Source organism: Scylla paramamosain, chromosome 28 (assembly GCF_035594125.1).
Source record: "Scylla paramamosain isolate STU-SP2022 chromosome 28, ASM3559412v1, whole genome shotgun sequence".
Lineage (NCBI taxonomy): Eukaryota > Metazoa > Arthropoda > Malacostraca > Decapoda > Portunidae > Scylla > Scylla paramamosain.
In genome coordinates, this window is record NC_087178.1 from 14,914,828 (window position 1) to 14,932,250 (window position 17,423).

General features: G+C 41.8%; 1 protein-coding gene across 1 annotated transcript in view; it reads left to right on the forward strand.

Moving 5' to 3' along the window:
• The first annotated feature begins 282 nt into the window (after positions 1–282).
• Positions 283–17,423, forward strand: part of LOC135115131 (uncharacterized) — a 94,456-nt gene continuing 77,315 nt past the window's right edge. The window contains exon 1 of the mRNA XM_064031631.1: positions 283–418. Coding sequence (XP_063887701.1) covers positions 398–418 — 21 coding nt within the window. The 5' untranslated portion in view covers positions 283–397. The remainder of the gene's footprint in view (positions 419–17,423) is intronic.

Sequence of the window (17,423 nt, forward strand, 5' to 3'; positions counted from 1 at the left end):
ATCAAACAAAAGATAAATACGAAAAATATGACCTTCACAAAAGAGAACAGTTTTAATTTAATTTCACGCTAGGTTGACTTGCAGCTGTATAACGAAGATAAATATACAACGAATGTATTCAAAGCCATATTGTTGTTTTTGTTTCTGAACATTAATGAATTACCTCAAATATAGCAAATATAGCGTCTAGTAATACTTTGGAACTAACAAAGTTACAATAACGCGATTTTATAAGAGTTTCTCCAGTACACAACCCTGATCTACAGTATCGAAACGTCTGAAGTGAACGGAGGAGTGTTCGTGATTCAAGTGCTTACAATCGTCTTACAATCGTCTTATATGCACCTGTTTCATCCTGCAGGGGCGGTACGGGAAGCGATACATCTCCGTGACGTACATGGGAGTGAGGCACGGCAAGGTGAGTCCCTCCTGAGACACTGGGGCGGAGTTACGGGGAAGGAAAACATTGGGTGCGGGACAGGTGGGCGGGAGGAGAGTGTTTACATCATGACGGACGAGGTGGAGGGTGGCGGGGCGTGTGGGATGTGTGTGTGGGGGGTTTGGCGTCCCTCAGAGGCACTAACCACCATGCTTGGCCGCCTGTTTACCTTATTTATACCTCACGTTATGTCCATTTTTCATTTTTACCGCGAATAATGTTGCATTAGAAGAGATGGGCGGCGCGTGTTACTTCCTCCCGCCAAGCTCCGCCGATGTGGTGCGAAATATTCCCGCGCCTTAATATTTTCCCAGGTTATTGATGTGTTGTGCTGAGTGCCGCTGCCCGTTTGGCTTTTATCTTAAGAGTTGCGGTGCTATTTCTTTCCTGTGTTTGTGGTGGAGAATGTGGTATTGCTGGTCTGACGGAAATACGAATGCAGCCCGTATTTTTTGGGCGTTGTATGAAGTGGTGCGCTAAGTAGACTATGTAGGGCTGCACGTAGATGACGGCGTTATGTGTTGGTCTTAATGTCACCTGATAAAGTGCTAGTCATTCGAGGAAAATAGGAATTCAACTATGTTTATTTGGGTGCTACGTCCTCGTAAAGGTTGTGTGTTCAGGCTGCGCTTGCTACAAGATACGAGATAGCACAGCGTGTTGGTTTAGTGTCATCAGGTAAAGTGCTGCTCCACAGAAATACAAATTCAACCAATTTTTTTAGGGATATGTGTAATGAGGCTTTCCTAGACCATAATTGGATATCTGATAGCCACGTGTCTTCATGTTAGTGAGCACAATACAGAGATGCAGTCGTGCAGACCTTATAAGGATCACTAGGGCTTCGCAGCCCCAACAACAACAAATACAGTCAATATTTTTTTTTTGCATATATGCAGAGGTATACAAGGGTGTATTAGGAGGCTATAGAGTGTATGGGACACCTATTAACGTGGTGATCTAAATAACAGATGAGTGATACATGCATCAGTGCAGTTTACAATTGATACATGGCGCTACGTTATGTTTAGTTATAGAATGGTTTGAATAGCGTATTGCGGCTAGTTTGCATGGAATTTTTGATAGCTTAATGTGTCAATGTTGACAGATGCTATTCACATATATTAGCACAACTTACAAACACACAGCTGTAATATGATTCAAATTGTGTATATTTGGGAGTACGGAACACGTCATAACCTAGTACTCGCCTTTGTTTCTGCAGATACAGGGATACGATGGTTATTTCACTAGGTACAGCAAATATACATACGCATAAACATACATAATTTTTTTAATATGATTCAAATGGTGCAATGTTTTGTACAAGTTTACAGTTCATGTTAATAATGGTTGGAAGTAATTAAGTCTGGATGACTGTAGGTAAATTGTGGCTGCTGATGATGAAGTGTTGCCTCGCTCTTCATTATTGGGCTTATATATTAACGTTCATTACACACCATTACTCTTCATCACACCGGAATTTCATTATGAAGAACACACACACACACACACACACACACACACACACACACACGAAGAAAGAAAAAAATAACCCGTTTGTACAATTAATCGTTACATGGTGAATGTATTCACCTAAAAGTATTAAAGAATGCAAGTTAAAACATTATTTTTTCAGTTTATATACGAATGCTTTAGTGAGGTTATAAGAGGACAGGCAGCGAGTTCCTTGAGAAAAAAAAAAGATGAAGAAAATGATAATTAACAATGATCTATGGACTGTGACGGAAGATAATGAACCAAGCTAAGTGCTGAGAGGGAACTGGAATGAGAGTGGCTCTTGGCTCTTCCTGGCTCTCCTTGGGTCTTCTTCCTTCCCAGAGACGCTTAGGGGAAGGAGCTGCAAGTGACGGATAATGAGGAGATTCTGGGACGAAACTTCCTTATGTAAATGCTAGGATGAAAGGGTTGGAGAGGGAATGGCGGCGCCTGGACCAGGGACAGGACGCAGTGCAGCAGATCGGAGGGTGTGGGAGTGTTTTTCAGTGCCACTTGGCTCTTCCTCAGCTGTGCCAAAGAGAAGGCTGTGGTAAACTAGGCTTTTCCTCTATCATTGTAAGCATTTGCTCAAACGTTGTAGTCAGATCATTTACTCAAACACAACAGTCATTTACTCAAACACTACAGTCATTTACTCATACGTTAGTCATTTACTCAGACAAAACATTACAATAATTTATTCAAACATTAGGAATTAACTGAAACACTGCAGTTATCTACTCATACATTAATCATTTACTCAGACAAACATTACAGTCATTTACTTAAACACTACAGTCATTTACTCAAACATTAGTCATTTACTCAAATTTACAGTCATTTACTTAAACACAACAGTGCAGTCATTTACTCAAACATTAATAGTTTATTCACACATTAGTAATCTACTCAAACTAGTAATTTACATAAACATTACAGTCATTTACTCAAACATAAACATTTGACAAAGTATTCAGTCGAGGAAAAGAGCACGAAGACAAATCGCACTTTCCCTTTCCTTTCTTTGCGGGGCTGCAGAATTTAGCGGGGAGACGTTGGCGTGAGACAGGAGCGGTGGCCGTGCTTCTGAAGACCGCGAGAGGAGAGGAATGTGGGAGTTCACAGGGAAGGAGGAAAGCGGACTAAAGAAAGCCAAGACAAATAGAGGTGAACAAATAAAACTAAATTTAAATTCACAAGACCCGTAAAAGAAGGGCACGCAGCAGTAACGCCATTGTGTCACCTAAACGTGTCTGGAAGGGAATATCAGACTTAGGGAATAACAGACCTTCACCTCCAGACAGTGATTCTTCGCTCCGCTCACCATCAACCATCCACAGTCAGCGCTGGTCACGTGAGGAACTAGTGTAATATGGTCAATTAACCCTCTTTCTGGCGTATCAAGTGCTCGTTAGGTGCCGGCTAATTGGTCATTATGATATAGATTAAGGGCGAAATGAGCCTCTTGAACCCTCCCAACAGTCTGGCCTTCTCTCATGCTTAGCAAAACTGGCTTAATGCTAGGTGTGGGTGTAACTTCAAAAGACACCACTGGCAACAAATTGGGTGATCAAGTAGTTCAGTATAGTGCTTGTGTCTTCGTGCCTTTATTTGAGGAGTGCGCCATATTAACACTATGCTATGTTTTCTTCTCTGTTATTATAACGATCTCGTACAAGTTATTCAGTACAATTTCAGTATTTTTTTTTTTTTTTGATAACGGACAGCAAAAGTAATTTAAGCCCTTCCGAAAATATCTGTAGCTATGTTTATGCTCTAGAATCGTGCAGGAATAGACAAATATATAGAGTGTCGTAATGTCTATAGCAGTAAGGGCTCATCACCAAAGCAGTCTGCCACGTGCCGATTAGCTGAGGTGCTATCATGAATAAAAAAAGTAATTAATAAATACAAAATACCTCCCCCAAAACAAACAACAACAAAGAAACTGGACTGAAATGTAACCAGTAAAATCTCCTGATCTAAAGTGGAAGAGCAGTGTTAAGCTGCTTAATTCCTCTCTTTCCTTCATTTATATCATCTGTGTTTTTCTTCATGTTCCTCTGTTCCCCTCCAGTTTTTTCCAGATCCTGTAAAACATAACGACTTGAAGCGGAAGGATAATGTTGAGCTACCCTTTGCACTTTCCTTCATCATTTATATATTTTCTTTTATATTTCTCTCCTGTACCTCTTTCCTCTGCTATTTCCTTCATCATTTACATCGTTTATTCTATATTTTCCCCTGTACTTATTTCCTCTGCACTTTCCTTGATCATTTACATCTTTTCTTCTATATTTCTCCACTGTACCTCTTTTCCCTGTACCTCTTTCCTCAGCAGTTTCCCATCTACCCTACACAAGTTTCTCTGTACATACCTATGCCCTTTGTACATTTGCTCTTTTATCCTCTCTTATATGCTAAACTCTTCCTCTGTACCTCTATCTTCTGCATTTTTCCTGCTGTCTCTTACATTATCTCTGTGCTGCATTAATTCCTCTATACCTATATCTTTGCACATTTTCTCCTATATTATCTCTTCTATATTGATTCTTTCCTTTTTACCTCATATGCACTTCTCTTCATCTTTCTATCATCACACCTTAGTTATCGTCTTTCTGTGTTAACCCTTTCAGTGCTTGCCATTTTTCCCCCTCATAAACTTTTAGCATTTTCATACATATATTTTTGTACCAGAGTATTTTAATTAGTTTCATAGCATAGAAAATATAAAATGAACCGCTTATTCTTTCATTTCTCCATATGCCTATGTAAATCATACTCCAATAGTGCTTTCAATATTACCCCTATCTATGTATTCCACTCTTTCTCTTACCGCTTCTATCCTCTCACCTTAGTTACCGTCCTTCCCCTACACACGGAAGACTCAGGGAGGAGCGTGCAGGAACTGTCTGTAGGAGCTGAGTTTGCTTGGTGGTGGTGGTGCTAGTGGTGGTGCTGATGGTGGTGGTGGGCAATGGTTTGGATATTACGAGTATAGTCCAGTGGTGGCGCTTACTTATATCCGAGGGGGTTTCCTTATCCTATCCTCTTGACTCTCTCCGTGACTCTTCTTGACTCTCTTCATGATTCTCCTTTCCTCCATGCAGCAATTCCCTCTCCCTACTCTTATCCCTTCTTTCAGCTTCATTCCTCCAGCTCTTTATCTTACTTCTACTCTCTCTCTCTCTCTCTCTCTCTCTCTCTCTCTCTCTCTCTCTCTCTCTCTCTCTCTCTCTCTCTCTCTCTCTCTCTTTCTCTTTCATTTTAGTTGATTTTTTGCGAAGACTGTTTGTAAAACTTTTGAGAGAGAGAGAGAGAGAGAGAGAGAGAGAGAGAGAGAGAGAGAGAGAGAGAGAGAGAGAGAGAGAGAGAGAGAGAGAGATTACCAGTGGCGGTCTGCCCCCGAGTTTAAGTAAGTGGATGAAGTGGCTGTCAGATCCAGAAGAGTGCGGGCATCTGCATCGGACAGTGAAGGAAGGAGGTGATTTTTGTGGTAACATTGATTTGCATGAACACGCTGACAGATCACCGGCAGGAAGGAAGAAGAGGAAGAAGAGATAGAGAAAGAGAAACATATCACTTCCCTCCTGTCATTCTCAACTGTGCCGCGTTTTTCACTGTGACGCGATTAATATTTTAACTCTTAGACTGCTAATGACGCACTTCTTACTTCATATGAGGCAGTATTATCTCGCCGAAGTAAAACAACAGGCCCTACGAGGCTTCAACTGTTAAATCATTCTCCCCTTTTACTGTTAGAGAATAATGCACTTGTTATTTCACTCGAGTTGTCTTAGGCAGTATTATCACGCCGAAATAAATCACTAGACGCTACGAGACTTGAACTGCCACCATCGTTCACTCATTTTACTGTCAGAGGTGTCTTCGAGATTATGCTCGAAACATGCAACATACTGGATTTGGTTTGAGAAATTATACGAGGCAGAAGGTTCACATTAATTTACGCTGATAGTCTGGGAGTAAGGAAAAAAATTGATATAAAAAGGAAAAGAAAAATTAGTCTCTTCTCAACTGTCATCGTCATCTGCGCCGCCTGTTGCCCTGTGACACGATTATAGTGCGGTCCTTTATGCAAATTACCGAGATTGATCTGAATAAATTGGGTGGTTTTGGCATCGTTAGCTCTCGAATGGGAAGAAAATCATAGGCTTCAGTATTTTCGACCCCCTAAGTCTCGTTTCGGGAGTAGATCCAATATGGCCACCATCTCTGGTAGGAAATCTGAACTGCAATTTAGGTGACCAATCTCGAAACACCCCATCTGGATGACACACGGCACCGCACTATCAGTATTTTATTATGTCACGATTTGTCACGATCCCTGTCAACCTTGGAGTCCATGAACACTGCCTTGCGTGAGTCTCGCCTACATAGTAGCAGTCATTCATCCCTTTCTCTGGTAAACTCTGGTACTCCCTGCCTGCTTCTGTATTTCCACCCTCCTATGACTAGAACTCCTTCAGGAGGGAGGTTTCAAGACACTTATCCTTCAATTTTGGACTACCGCTTTGGACCTGTTCGGGGACCAGCATTTTTTTTTTATTGGATATTGTTGCCCTTGGCCGGTGTCCCTCCTGCATAAAAGAAAACCTTAATGTGATTTTTTGTTTCTTTATTCCTTTACCATTTATCAATATTTCTTAAACCTCTTACTCAGGCCTACATTTTGAAACACTGGGCTTACATCATACATAGCAAATGCCACAGAGGAATAGTCAGGTTCTCTTGAGTTTTTTCTTCCCTAGTGATGATGCAAAATCTTTTTAAATTATCACTTGAATTATGAAGGTGCTCGAAACCCGAATACCTCCCGCTAGAGACTGTTGAAAGTAGCAGCAATAAGACTGAAACATTTGAAAATTCGTACCTCTAGTTATTAGTGATAAATTGCACGTGGGAAATTCGCCTTTATATTACGGCAAGCTGGTTTCCTGGAGTGTAGAACATTTACCCCAGTGGATATTTTCCCTCGCTTCCCCTATTGCTCGGTTACCAGTTCCTTGACTTATTCACATCTTACCACTGGACATTTTCCTCTCCTGAATTATGCCATCTTTTTTTTTTTTTTTATACAGGGACTGCCACGTGTAGGTCTACTGGCTTCGTGCAGTTTCCCTTATGTTCTCTTGTTTTTATCCTTGTGGTCTTGTACCTGTAAACATTTTTTTTTTTTCATGACATTTTTTCTTCCTCATTTTTTGTCTGATCTTTTCTGTCCTCGTTTTTATCTAACTTTTTTCTTCATTTTTGTCTAACTTTCCCTTTCCTTCTCATTTTCGTTTCATCTTTTCCCTCTTCCTCATTTTTATCTAACGCTTTTCCCTCCTCATTTTTATCTAACATATCCTTTCCATCATGTTTATCTAATCTTTCCTTTCCTTCCTCATTGTCATCTAATCCTTCCCTTTTCCTCTTCATTTTTATATCATCTTTCATTTCTATCCAATCCTTTCCATCCTCATTTTTATCTAGTCCTTTCCTTTCCCTCATTTTTCATGTAACCCTTTCCCTTCACATTTTTATCTAACCGTTTCCTTCCTCAATTTTATCTAACCTAACCTTTCCCTCATTCTTATCTAACCTTTGACCTAACATACTTAACCTAGCGCCCTTAACTGCAATGCCTTTGGTCAGTGTTTCGTTATCGCCATGCAGTGCTGTCTGTCATACCCAAGGAAAGAATGTAAAGAGGGAAGTATATAGAGGAGGGTACGTCAAGGGAGGAATGTATCAGACGGAAAATTTTGGGATGACGTCAGAGGGGGAATAAATCAGGAAAGAAATTTGAAGGAGGAATTATGCTAAACGATTCACAATACGAAAAGCAATGTATGTAGTCTTTATTAGTATCTATAAGAAAAAAAAGCATAAAAAAGAACAGATTTTGCAATTTCCAGCTAGTACAGTGTTTGCAGATGGCTGTCGAACAAGAAAAGGTGACTGACTGATTAGTGAGTAGGGAAACATGTGCCAAGTATCAGTGAAAGAGGAAAAGAGTGTTCACTGGGGAGTCTGTACAAGGGAAAATGCACGAAAGGAAAAGGAAATTGTTTGTGGGAATATGTCACAGGGAAAAATGTCCAGGGGTGGGTGGGGGGGATCTGTCAGAGGAGAAATATCCACGGGGGGAAAAATCTCCTAGGGGGAATTGTCAGGGGGAAATATGTTAGCGAGAGAAATATGCAGGGGGAAATATGTAAAGGGAATGGTATAGCAGCACGCTTATTTCCAGTTTCCTGCTATGTCTCTTAAATCTCTCTCTCTCTCTCTCTCTCTCTCTCTCTCTCTCTCTCTCTCTCTCTCTCTCTCTCTCTCTCTCTCTCTCTCTCTCTCTCTCTCTCTCTCTCTCTCTCTCTTTCTCTCTCCCCTTCTGCTGTGTTAAATGGCCAGCCACGCGACATTTTCCTCTCTCCCACATATCTGTCAGGTGTGTTAATTGGCCTAATGGTTACCTGAGAGGCCGCAGCGAGGCACCACAGGTTTCCGCGGCAACCAGGGAAGGTAATTGGTCCCGACAGTGCTCTGCTAATAGGGCCGATAATTTCCCCTCTTTGTAAAGTTCTTATTGTTTCCGTCTCCTTTCATCTCAACGCATCCTTTCCTCTGTTTCCCACGTCATGTTTCCCTGCGGGTTTTCCTCCTGCAGTAGCTCAAATTTCTTGCTTCCTTTTCGTTTTCTTCTGCTTCCTTTTCGCTGTTGCTGTTACTTATTACCGCTACTTCCTCTTCTTCTTTGTCTCGTTTCTATTCTTTATTTTTTTTCCTCTTCCTCGCTAATGCAGTTATTTATTTCCTCTACCTCCTCTTCTTCTTTTTCTTTCCTCTGTTCCTCCTTCTTTTCCTTTTCCTCGGTATTGCAGTTATTTTTTACCACTACCTCCTCTTCTTTTTCTTTCTGATCTCTATTCTTCCTTCTTTTCCCCCCATTTTCTCTCCTTATATTATTCTCCACTACTGTACATGTTTCTGCATTTATCATCTCGCCTCTATCTTTTTTTTCCCTTTTCGTTTCTTCGCTATTGCAATTATTACAACTAAGCACGACTGTTATCTCCTCCTCTTCCTCCTTCCCCTCCTCTTCTAGTACCATCAGTCATTGGCGGTGTGGGCTTCTCGTCGGTCACCACAGCGGCTGGTTGGTGGCAAAAGCGTTCGGGTCATTCTCGGTATCGTACACACACGTCACCGCCACGAGGCAGCACAGCCGGGCAGACGCCGGATGGGGAGCTGCAAGTGACCGCAGGGGAAGAGGACGGCGGGTGCAGCACGGCAGTTTTATACTTTCATTTATTTGTTAAGATATGGTATTTTCATTACACGCTTTCTGTGTATTAGTTTAGTTGTTGATTTTTTTTTTCTCGTTCTTTATTTTTGCGTGTTTAATTTTATGTTGGAGTTTGATTTCTTTTTGTAATATTATCTTTTTTAAACATTTCTCCCTGAGGTTAGTTCAGACTTTCATCTCTTATTTTTTTTCTTGTTTGTATTTTTAATTTCTTTAATCTGAATTAAACAGGAAGGAACAGCAGCGCATTTGCTACAATTATATATATGTATATGTTTTTTTATTTATCTTATTTTATTGTTTTACTTTATTTTATTTTTTAACTCTTGGTGACATTGAAACTTTTCCGGTGAGTCTGAGTAGGATTCTTTTCCTCTCCTCTCCTCTCCTCTCCTCTCCTCTCCTCTCTCTCTCTCTCTCTCTCTCTCTCTCTCTCTCTCTCTCTCTCTCTCTCTCTCTCTCTCTCTCCACCCTTATTCTTTTTATTTCATATTTATTTCATATTCTCATTCAGTTTCACGACATCTGCATTAAAAGTTTCCCGAGGAATAGTTTTACGGTTTCTTTACGCTTGTACCCGTGTAGCCGTGTAACGCTGAATCCCTCTCGTGAATTTCGCAAACTACACAATTTTTTTCCCCTACACACTTGTTAAAACTTCTCGTTAAAATATCCACGGTTAAGCTTCTCGCAGCAGTATCCGTGTGTGTATTACTGAGGCGTGACATTCTGCCTCTGGTGTCGTCTTCCTCTTCGTGAACTTCCTGCGTCATAATTTTATTTAAGAATTTTTCACGATGAAAGAAAAACGACCCATGTTATTCCACTTATTATTATTTGCACTTATTTTCTCCCCTTGCTTTTGTCGACGAGCGTATTCCGAGATTTCCTTTAATGTTGTGTTGTTGGTGGTGTGTTTTCCGCGACTTCCTCCTCCTCCTCCTCCTCCTTGGTGTTGTGTTTAATTAGTGTACTGTATTCATGTGTTTATTTATGTTTATTTATGTTTATGTTAATGCTCAGTTATGTTTATGTTTGTTTATGTTGACGTTTATGTTTATGAGGTGTTATGTTTATTTATGTGTGTTTATCTCCTTTATTTTTCCTGTTCTGGTTTGATGTTCGGTTTTCGTGAATTGATTACGTAGTGTTGTGTTATTCTGCTATTACCACCGCCGCCACTACCACCACCACCACCACCACCAGCAGCAGCAACACTACGTAATATTGCTATACAGATAATACACCACGCCTATACATCACACGAGGCCATGGGTAGTTACCAGTACAACCTCCTCCTCTTCCTGCAGCCATTAAGTCCCCGCCACGCCTTCCCGTCCTATCCCTTCCACCACCACCACCGCTACCACCACTACCACCACCACCACCACCAACATACATTACTCGCAGCTTTATTATTCCCCACATTAGCCTCAGCTTTACTGCAGCGCTTTATAACCAGGGAAAGGACGGCGGGCATGGCTCCCTAGGGCCATATGATAAAGTACATGCTATAACACTACAAAAAAAAAAAAAAAAATTCTCATACGATACAGGAAAAGTAAATGGCTAAAAATTCAAGGATAAGATACATATTTAGACAGGAAATGGGTTAAATAAGGGATGCAAATGGAGGTACTAGCCATGTTCACAAGCACTGGGAAGGGAAATGCAATACTCGTACTGAACAGTGCAGCAAATATCAGGAATTTGGTCCGACGTTTGACAGAAAACGAGAGTCTCGCCGCAGGTTTAGGTGAGTGTCCCCTTGCTGGTGGTGGTGGTGGTGGTGGTGGTCCCGTCTCTCTCCCTTTGCTTACCTCCCTTCTTTCCTTATTTCCTCCCTTCCTCTCTTCCTTTTCATTTTTTTCTTCTTCCTTTTCCCCACCGCTTGTGGCTGTGGTAGATGGGTTGTTAAGTGTTGTTGTTGTTGTTGTTGTTGTTGTTGTTGTTGTTGTTGTTGTTGTTGTTGGTGGTGGTGGTGGTGGTGGTGGTGGTGTACGTTTGATTTCGGGTATTATGCTAACTTCCTTTTAAAGTTTTTCGATCGTTAGATAGAAAGCTTTGGTGGCAGATAGATAGATTGATAGATAGATAGATAGATAGATGGATAGATAGCTGGAAAGATAGGTAAGCAAACTGATAGATGGGTACGTACATAGATAGATGGAAACAGTGAGGGAAAATCGATAAGTTTACTGATTGATTAATTGATTACTATAGATAGATAAATGAGAGAGAGAGAGAGAGAGAGAGAGAGAGAGAGAGAGAGAGAGAGAGAGAGAGAGAGAGAGAGAGAGAGAGAGAGAGAGAGAGAGAGAGAGAGAGAGAGAGAGAGACAAAGATAAACAGATAAACTCTACATCATGCGCACCATAAATAAATAGATAATGAAGACAACAACAAACAAACAATAAAATAAAGTCTTTGAAAAAATAAATAAATAGAAGAACGAAACGACAAGTATAAGCAGCCAAATAGTCAAACTTTGTAATACGTTGGTGATTACGATGTGTGTGTTGGTCGAGGGGAGCTTGCAGGGAGTTAGAAGAAGGGGAGGCGAGACGTGGCGGAGGGGAGGGGAGGGAGTAATGGCGAGGATGCAGGTGGGAAGTGGATGGTGGGTTGGTGGAGGGGTGGGTGAGGGGAGGCAGGAGGGGGCGAAACCGATAACCTAGTGCTTGAGAGAGAGAGAGAGAGAGAGAGAGAGAGAGAGAGAGAGAGAGAGAGAGAGAGAGAGAGAGAGAGAGAGAGAGAGAGAGAGAGAGAGCTACATAAACAGCCAGTGTGATGCATACCTACACCTTTCCCATTAGACTCCATTATCTCTCACCTGTAACCCTTCCTCCCGCTCACGCCAGGTAGGTAACCCACTCTTTAATGCTGAATAATTCCCTCATATTTGACGCGAACGGTGATTTACGTTACCTTGAGTGAGTAATATTTTGTTTTATGCCTCTTTAGTAACATTTTTTTTTTGTGTGTGTGAAGCTTTTAATATATCTCTATGTATTTTTTATTTATTTTAGTTTTATTCTTATCTCTCTCTCTCTCTCTCTCTCTCTCTCTCTCTCTCTCTCTCTCTCTCTCTCTCTCTCTCTCTCTCTCTCTCTCTCTCTTTAATTAGGTATCCATTCATTTATTTATATTTCTTCGTTCTTTCTTTCATCTTTTCATCCATTTTCTCGTCAACGGTACGAAAGTGAGAGACAGACGAAGAGAGAAAGAGGAAAAGTCTGCTCATCATCCCGCTCTTAAAAACGATAATTATAGGAAAGTATTTCATAAAGTTGTCCAATTTAGTTTCAGAAATACCTTGATACCCGCAGCGTCTTTCAGAGTTGCGCCACACACTGATGAAGCCAGTCAGTCTGTAAGAGGTCGTAATGGACACTGGGGTATTTCTGTCAACAGTCTACTCTAATTTTGTCCGTGCGTCATTGAGATGTGAGGAATGTGGCAGGAATGCGTGTTAATTTTATGTAGTGATGTTTTATATGCAGTTGTTGGTTTAGTGTGTGTGTGTGTGTTTTTTTTTTTTTTCATTGTACTCGAATTCTGTGTGTGGTTCAGCATTGAGATGTGAGGAATGTGGCAGCAATGTGTGTTTCTCTTATGTATGGTGACGTGTTGTATTTACCTGTATGCAGCTTTTGGTAGTCATTTTTGTTTTGTGTGTGGTTCAGCATTGAGATGTGAGGAGTGTGGTAGTAATGTGTGTTATTCTTGCGTGTTGTGATGTGTTGTACCTACATGCAGCATTTGCTTGAGTAATTCTTTTTTCTTATTGTACTCTAATTTTGTTTATGGTTCAGCACTGAGATGTTGAGTAATGTGGCAGTTAGGTGTGCTACTCTTATGCATAGTGATGTGTTATACTTTAATGCTGCATTTCGTTGATTTTTTTTTCCACTTTCTTGTTTCAAATTATGCAGAACATTATGAAAAAGATGGCTAGATTAGTTCGAGGAATTACTAGTGATCTTAACCATCAGCAGGGACTTTGAATGGACAGTGTATTACTAAACCTAACCCAACATTAAGCAGCGTAACTTTTTCCCTAACGTGACCCTACCCAACGTAACCAAATTTAGTCTACCATAATAAACGTAACCTAACAAAACCTAACCTAACCTTAACCAGTGTAAGCTTTCCTAACCTAATCTTAACCAAACCAAACCAAGCCACCCCAGCCAAACCAAACCTAACCAAACCTAACCAGACCAAACCAAACCAAACCAAACCAAACCAAACCAAACCAAACCAAACCAAACCAAACCTTACCTAACCTAACCTAAACGAATGCATTAGGAGCGAGTACCATAATAATCAGATACTGCTTTTGATGGCTTGTGCTCGTAACATGTAGGCGTGCATAATACATCCTGGCGTCTTGGGTCAGCATGAAGGTGGCACGGATGTTATAGAAGCAAGACACGATGTGGATGGCCCAAACTTAACTCCGCGCTGCTCCCTTAGTTCCAGTGGACATCTAGTTTTATTTATTTTCTATCTAAGATGGTCACTGGTTAAGGGCAACAAAAATAATAAAAAAAAAAGCCTACTGAGGTGCCAGTCCCTAGAGAAAGGTAAAAAGAATCATCCAAAACTGAAAGATAAGTGTCTTGAAACTTCCCTCTTAAAAGAGTTCAAGTCATAGGAAGGAGGAAACACAAAAGCAGGCAGGAAGTTCCTGAGTTTGCCAGAAAAAAGGATGAAAAATTAAAAATACTAGTTAACTCTCACCTTAGAGAGTTGGACAGAATATGGGTGAGAGAAATTAGAAAGTCTTGTCCAGCGAGGCCGCGAGAGGAGGGGAGATATGCAGTTACCAATATCAGAAGAGCAGCGAGCATGAAGTTAGCGGTAGAATATAGCAAGAGATTCAACACACGTCAGCATCTCGCTCTAAACAAACCATTCTCCCTCATGCCAGACAGCTTGTATTGCAGGGATAATTTCCTGCACCCTGAAATACGGAAGCGCTTCGTACTGGGGAGCGAAATAGTGTGTTGTGTTGTAAATCAAAGCGGAATGGCGGTGTTTGCTCCGTATTTCACCCGCTGAATGATCCCTGCCTGTATTGCCATTGACGACGTTTTCAGCCAGATTGAAAGCCAGACAACAAAGCAGTACTCGTAAACACACCGCCTCACAACACATACACAGAAACACACACACACACACACACACACACACACACACACACACACACACACACACACATATACGTACATACACACACACTGAGCTCTCTCTGTTTATGCTGCAGGCCCCTGAACAAGACACCGTAAGCCAGCCTAGCGTGTGCTCTGGCTTACACACACACACACACACACACACACACACACACACCAGTTACTCGCAGCTTTCTTTCCTTCACTTTTTCATTTTTTTTTTTTATCGAGTTACTGGTGTGTGCTTTGAGAATAATTTAATCCTTTTACTGCGACATGCAATAAGTCACAGTACTGAAAGCAAATCACGGAATCTTTAGAAGCATGTACAAGAAAGGAAGGAATAAAAAGAACAGATTTTGCAATTTCCAGGCAGTACAGTGTTCTGAGGTGGGTGTAGAACAAGAAAAGATGTCTCAAAGCGGTTAGTGATTAATGAAAGATGTGTCAAAAAGAAGTGAAAGAGTTAAACAACGCATAATTCATTAAAAAAAAAATCAATATAACCACCACAGCACTCAACCTTTACATCCACAGTCACGGGAGAACAGGGCCATCCACCCACACTATCAACCCGCCCGAACCTTCCCCCAAGCTTGTATTTACTACCCGCATAGAGTAAATACGACGCAAACACAGTGAGGCCAATCAATATACGAGCCTCCCTCCACAGGCGTAAGGAGAACAGGAGTCGTAGATGAATGTGCGAGGATAAGTTAGATGATTATTAGACTACCAGGTGAATCATAAAGGTGCAGTGGATGAGTAAAGGTGTGCTGTCCCTTCATTAACGCTGGGTTATATTAGCAGGAGTGAGATAATGAGACTGATCAGATGCGCATGTTCCAGAGAGAGAGAGAGAGAGAGAGAGAGAGAGAGAGAGAGAGAGAGAGAGAGAGAGAGAGAGAGAGAGAGAGAGAGAGAGAGAGAGAGAGAGAGAGAGAGAGAGAGATAATATTATTAGTATGTGATAATACAAGCCACACAAATTCTGCGGCCCAAACTAGGTAGGTCTGAACGTAATTCTAGAAAGGACGTGACATTATCCAACCAGGGAGAGAGAGAGAGAGAGAGAGAGAGAGAGAGAGAGAGAGAGAGAGAGAGAGAGAGAGAGAGAGAGAGAGAGAGAGAGAGAGAGAGAGAGAGAGATCTATAACTTCACAGACATATAAACAGATAGACAAACAGACCGACTGAAATACGAACACTAACGCCGAAAAGAAATCCTGAAGGAGGCAAGTAGATAAACTCCTCCTCCTCCTCCTCCTCCTCCTCCTCCTCCTCCTCCTCCTCCTCCTCCTCCTCCTCCTCCTCCTCCTCCCTTTTTAGTCGCTCTTCCAGGAAAGATCCTCCCCGAGCTTCATACAGGAAACCTCAATACGATTAGGTTTAGTGTCGCATCTCCCTTTGACGCAGGGAGTGAGACGTCTCTAGAGCCGAGGAGGACAGGCGAGGGAAAGGCTCTTTCCTGCAATGACGCGAGGAGGAAGGAAGGAAGGCAGGAAGGAAGAAGGGGATGAAAGGAGGAAGAGTGTGAGGGCTAGAGGGAATACGTAGGAAGGAGGAATGGAGGGAAGGAAGGAAGGAAAGGAAGAAAAATGCTGTCTGGATCAGATTGGAGAATGGAGTCTAATGGAACTGCAAGAGAGAGAGAGAGAGAGAGAGAGAGAGAGAGAGAGAGAGAGAGAGAGAGAGAGAGTTACAGTAGTAGTAGTAGAAATAGTAGTAGTTGTAGTAGTAGTAGTAGGAGTAGATGAAAAGGAGGAGGAGGAGGAGGAGGAGGAGGTGGAAATAATGACGGTGCTTACTCAGAGTTATGGACTAGTAAGGAAGACGGAAAAGGTGGAGAGAGCTAGATAGACCCAGAGCACGAAAAAAAAAAGAACAAGAAGAGGAAGAGGGGTAGGCGGCGGAAAAAAAGGGAAGAGGAACTGGATGGATATGTTAAGGGCGTTGGTAGGGAAGGGGTGGGCGTGGGTCAGACAGGTGAGAAAGATGGAGCACCGCTTACCTGTGTGTGGGTCAACATTACCTGGCCGCGCTGGTACGTTATTCAGGGTGCAGGTGTGCCCTACCTGGCGGCCGAGCACGTGGAGGGAATGGGAATGGTCCGATTAAGTGATTAGGAATAGGAATGATCCGATTAGGTGATTAGGAATGGGAATAGTCTGATCAAGTGTTTAGGAATGCATGGGAAGGGTTTGAATATGTAAGTGGGAATGGGTTGAATACGTAATTAGGAATAGGAATGGTCTGATTACTTGAATGAATATGAAATACTCTGATATGTGTCATGGAATGTGTGTGTGTGTGTGTGTGCGTGAGAGAGAGAGAGAGAGAGAGAGAGAGAGAGAGAGAGAGAGAGAGAGAGAGAGAGAGAGAGAGAGAGAGAGAGAGAGAGAGAGAGAGAGAGAGAGAGAGAGAGAGAGAGAGAGAGAGAAATGAAAACTCACGATAATCATCCTATAAAGAAACATTTCGTGAAGCGTCTCTCTCTCTCTCTCTCTCTCTCTCTCTCTCTCTCTCTCTCTCTCTCTCTCTCTCTCTCTCTCTCTCTCTCTCTCTTTCTTTCTTTCTTTCTTTCTTTCTTTCTTTCTTTCTTTCTTTCTTTCTGTCTGTCTGTCTGTCTGTCTGTCTGTCTGTCTCTGTCTCTCTTTTTTCTTTCTTTCTTTCTTTCATTCGTTCTCTCTCTCTCTCTCTCTCTCTCTCTCTCTCTCTCTCTCTCTCTCTCTCTCTCTCTCTCTCTCTCTCTCTCTCTCTCTCTCTCTCTCTCTCTCTCTCTCTCTCTCATTTCCTTTGTACTTTTCCCTAACTCGCTTTCCTTGTTCACTCTTCCCCAACTCTCTCACACTCTTTTACCTTTTATTCCCTCACTACGCTTCCTTCTTCCCTCCCACCCCATCACCCCAGTCACCATCCTCTCCTTCCCCTCATATCACCTCACGCCCTCATTTCTCCCTCACACCCTCCTAATTTACCTCTTTCATCCACTTACTCT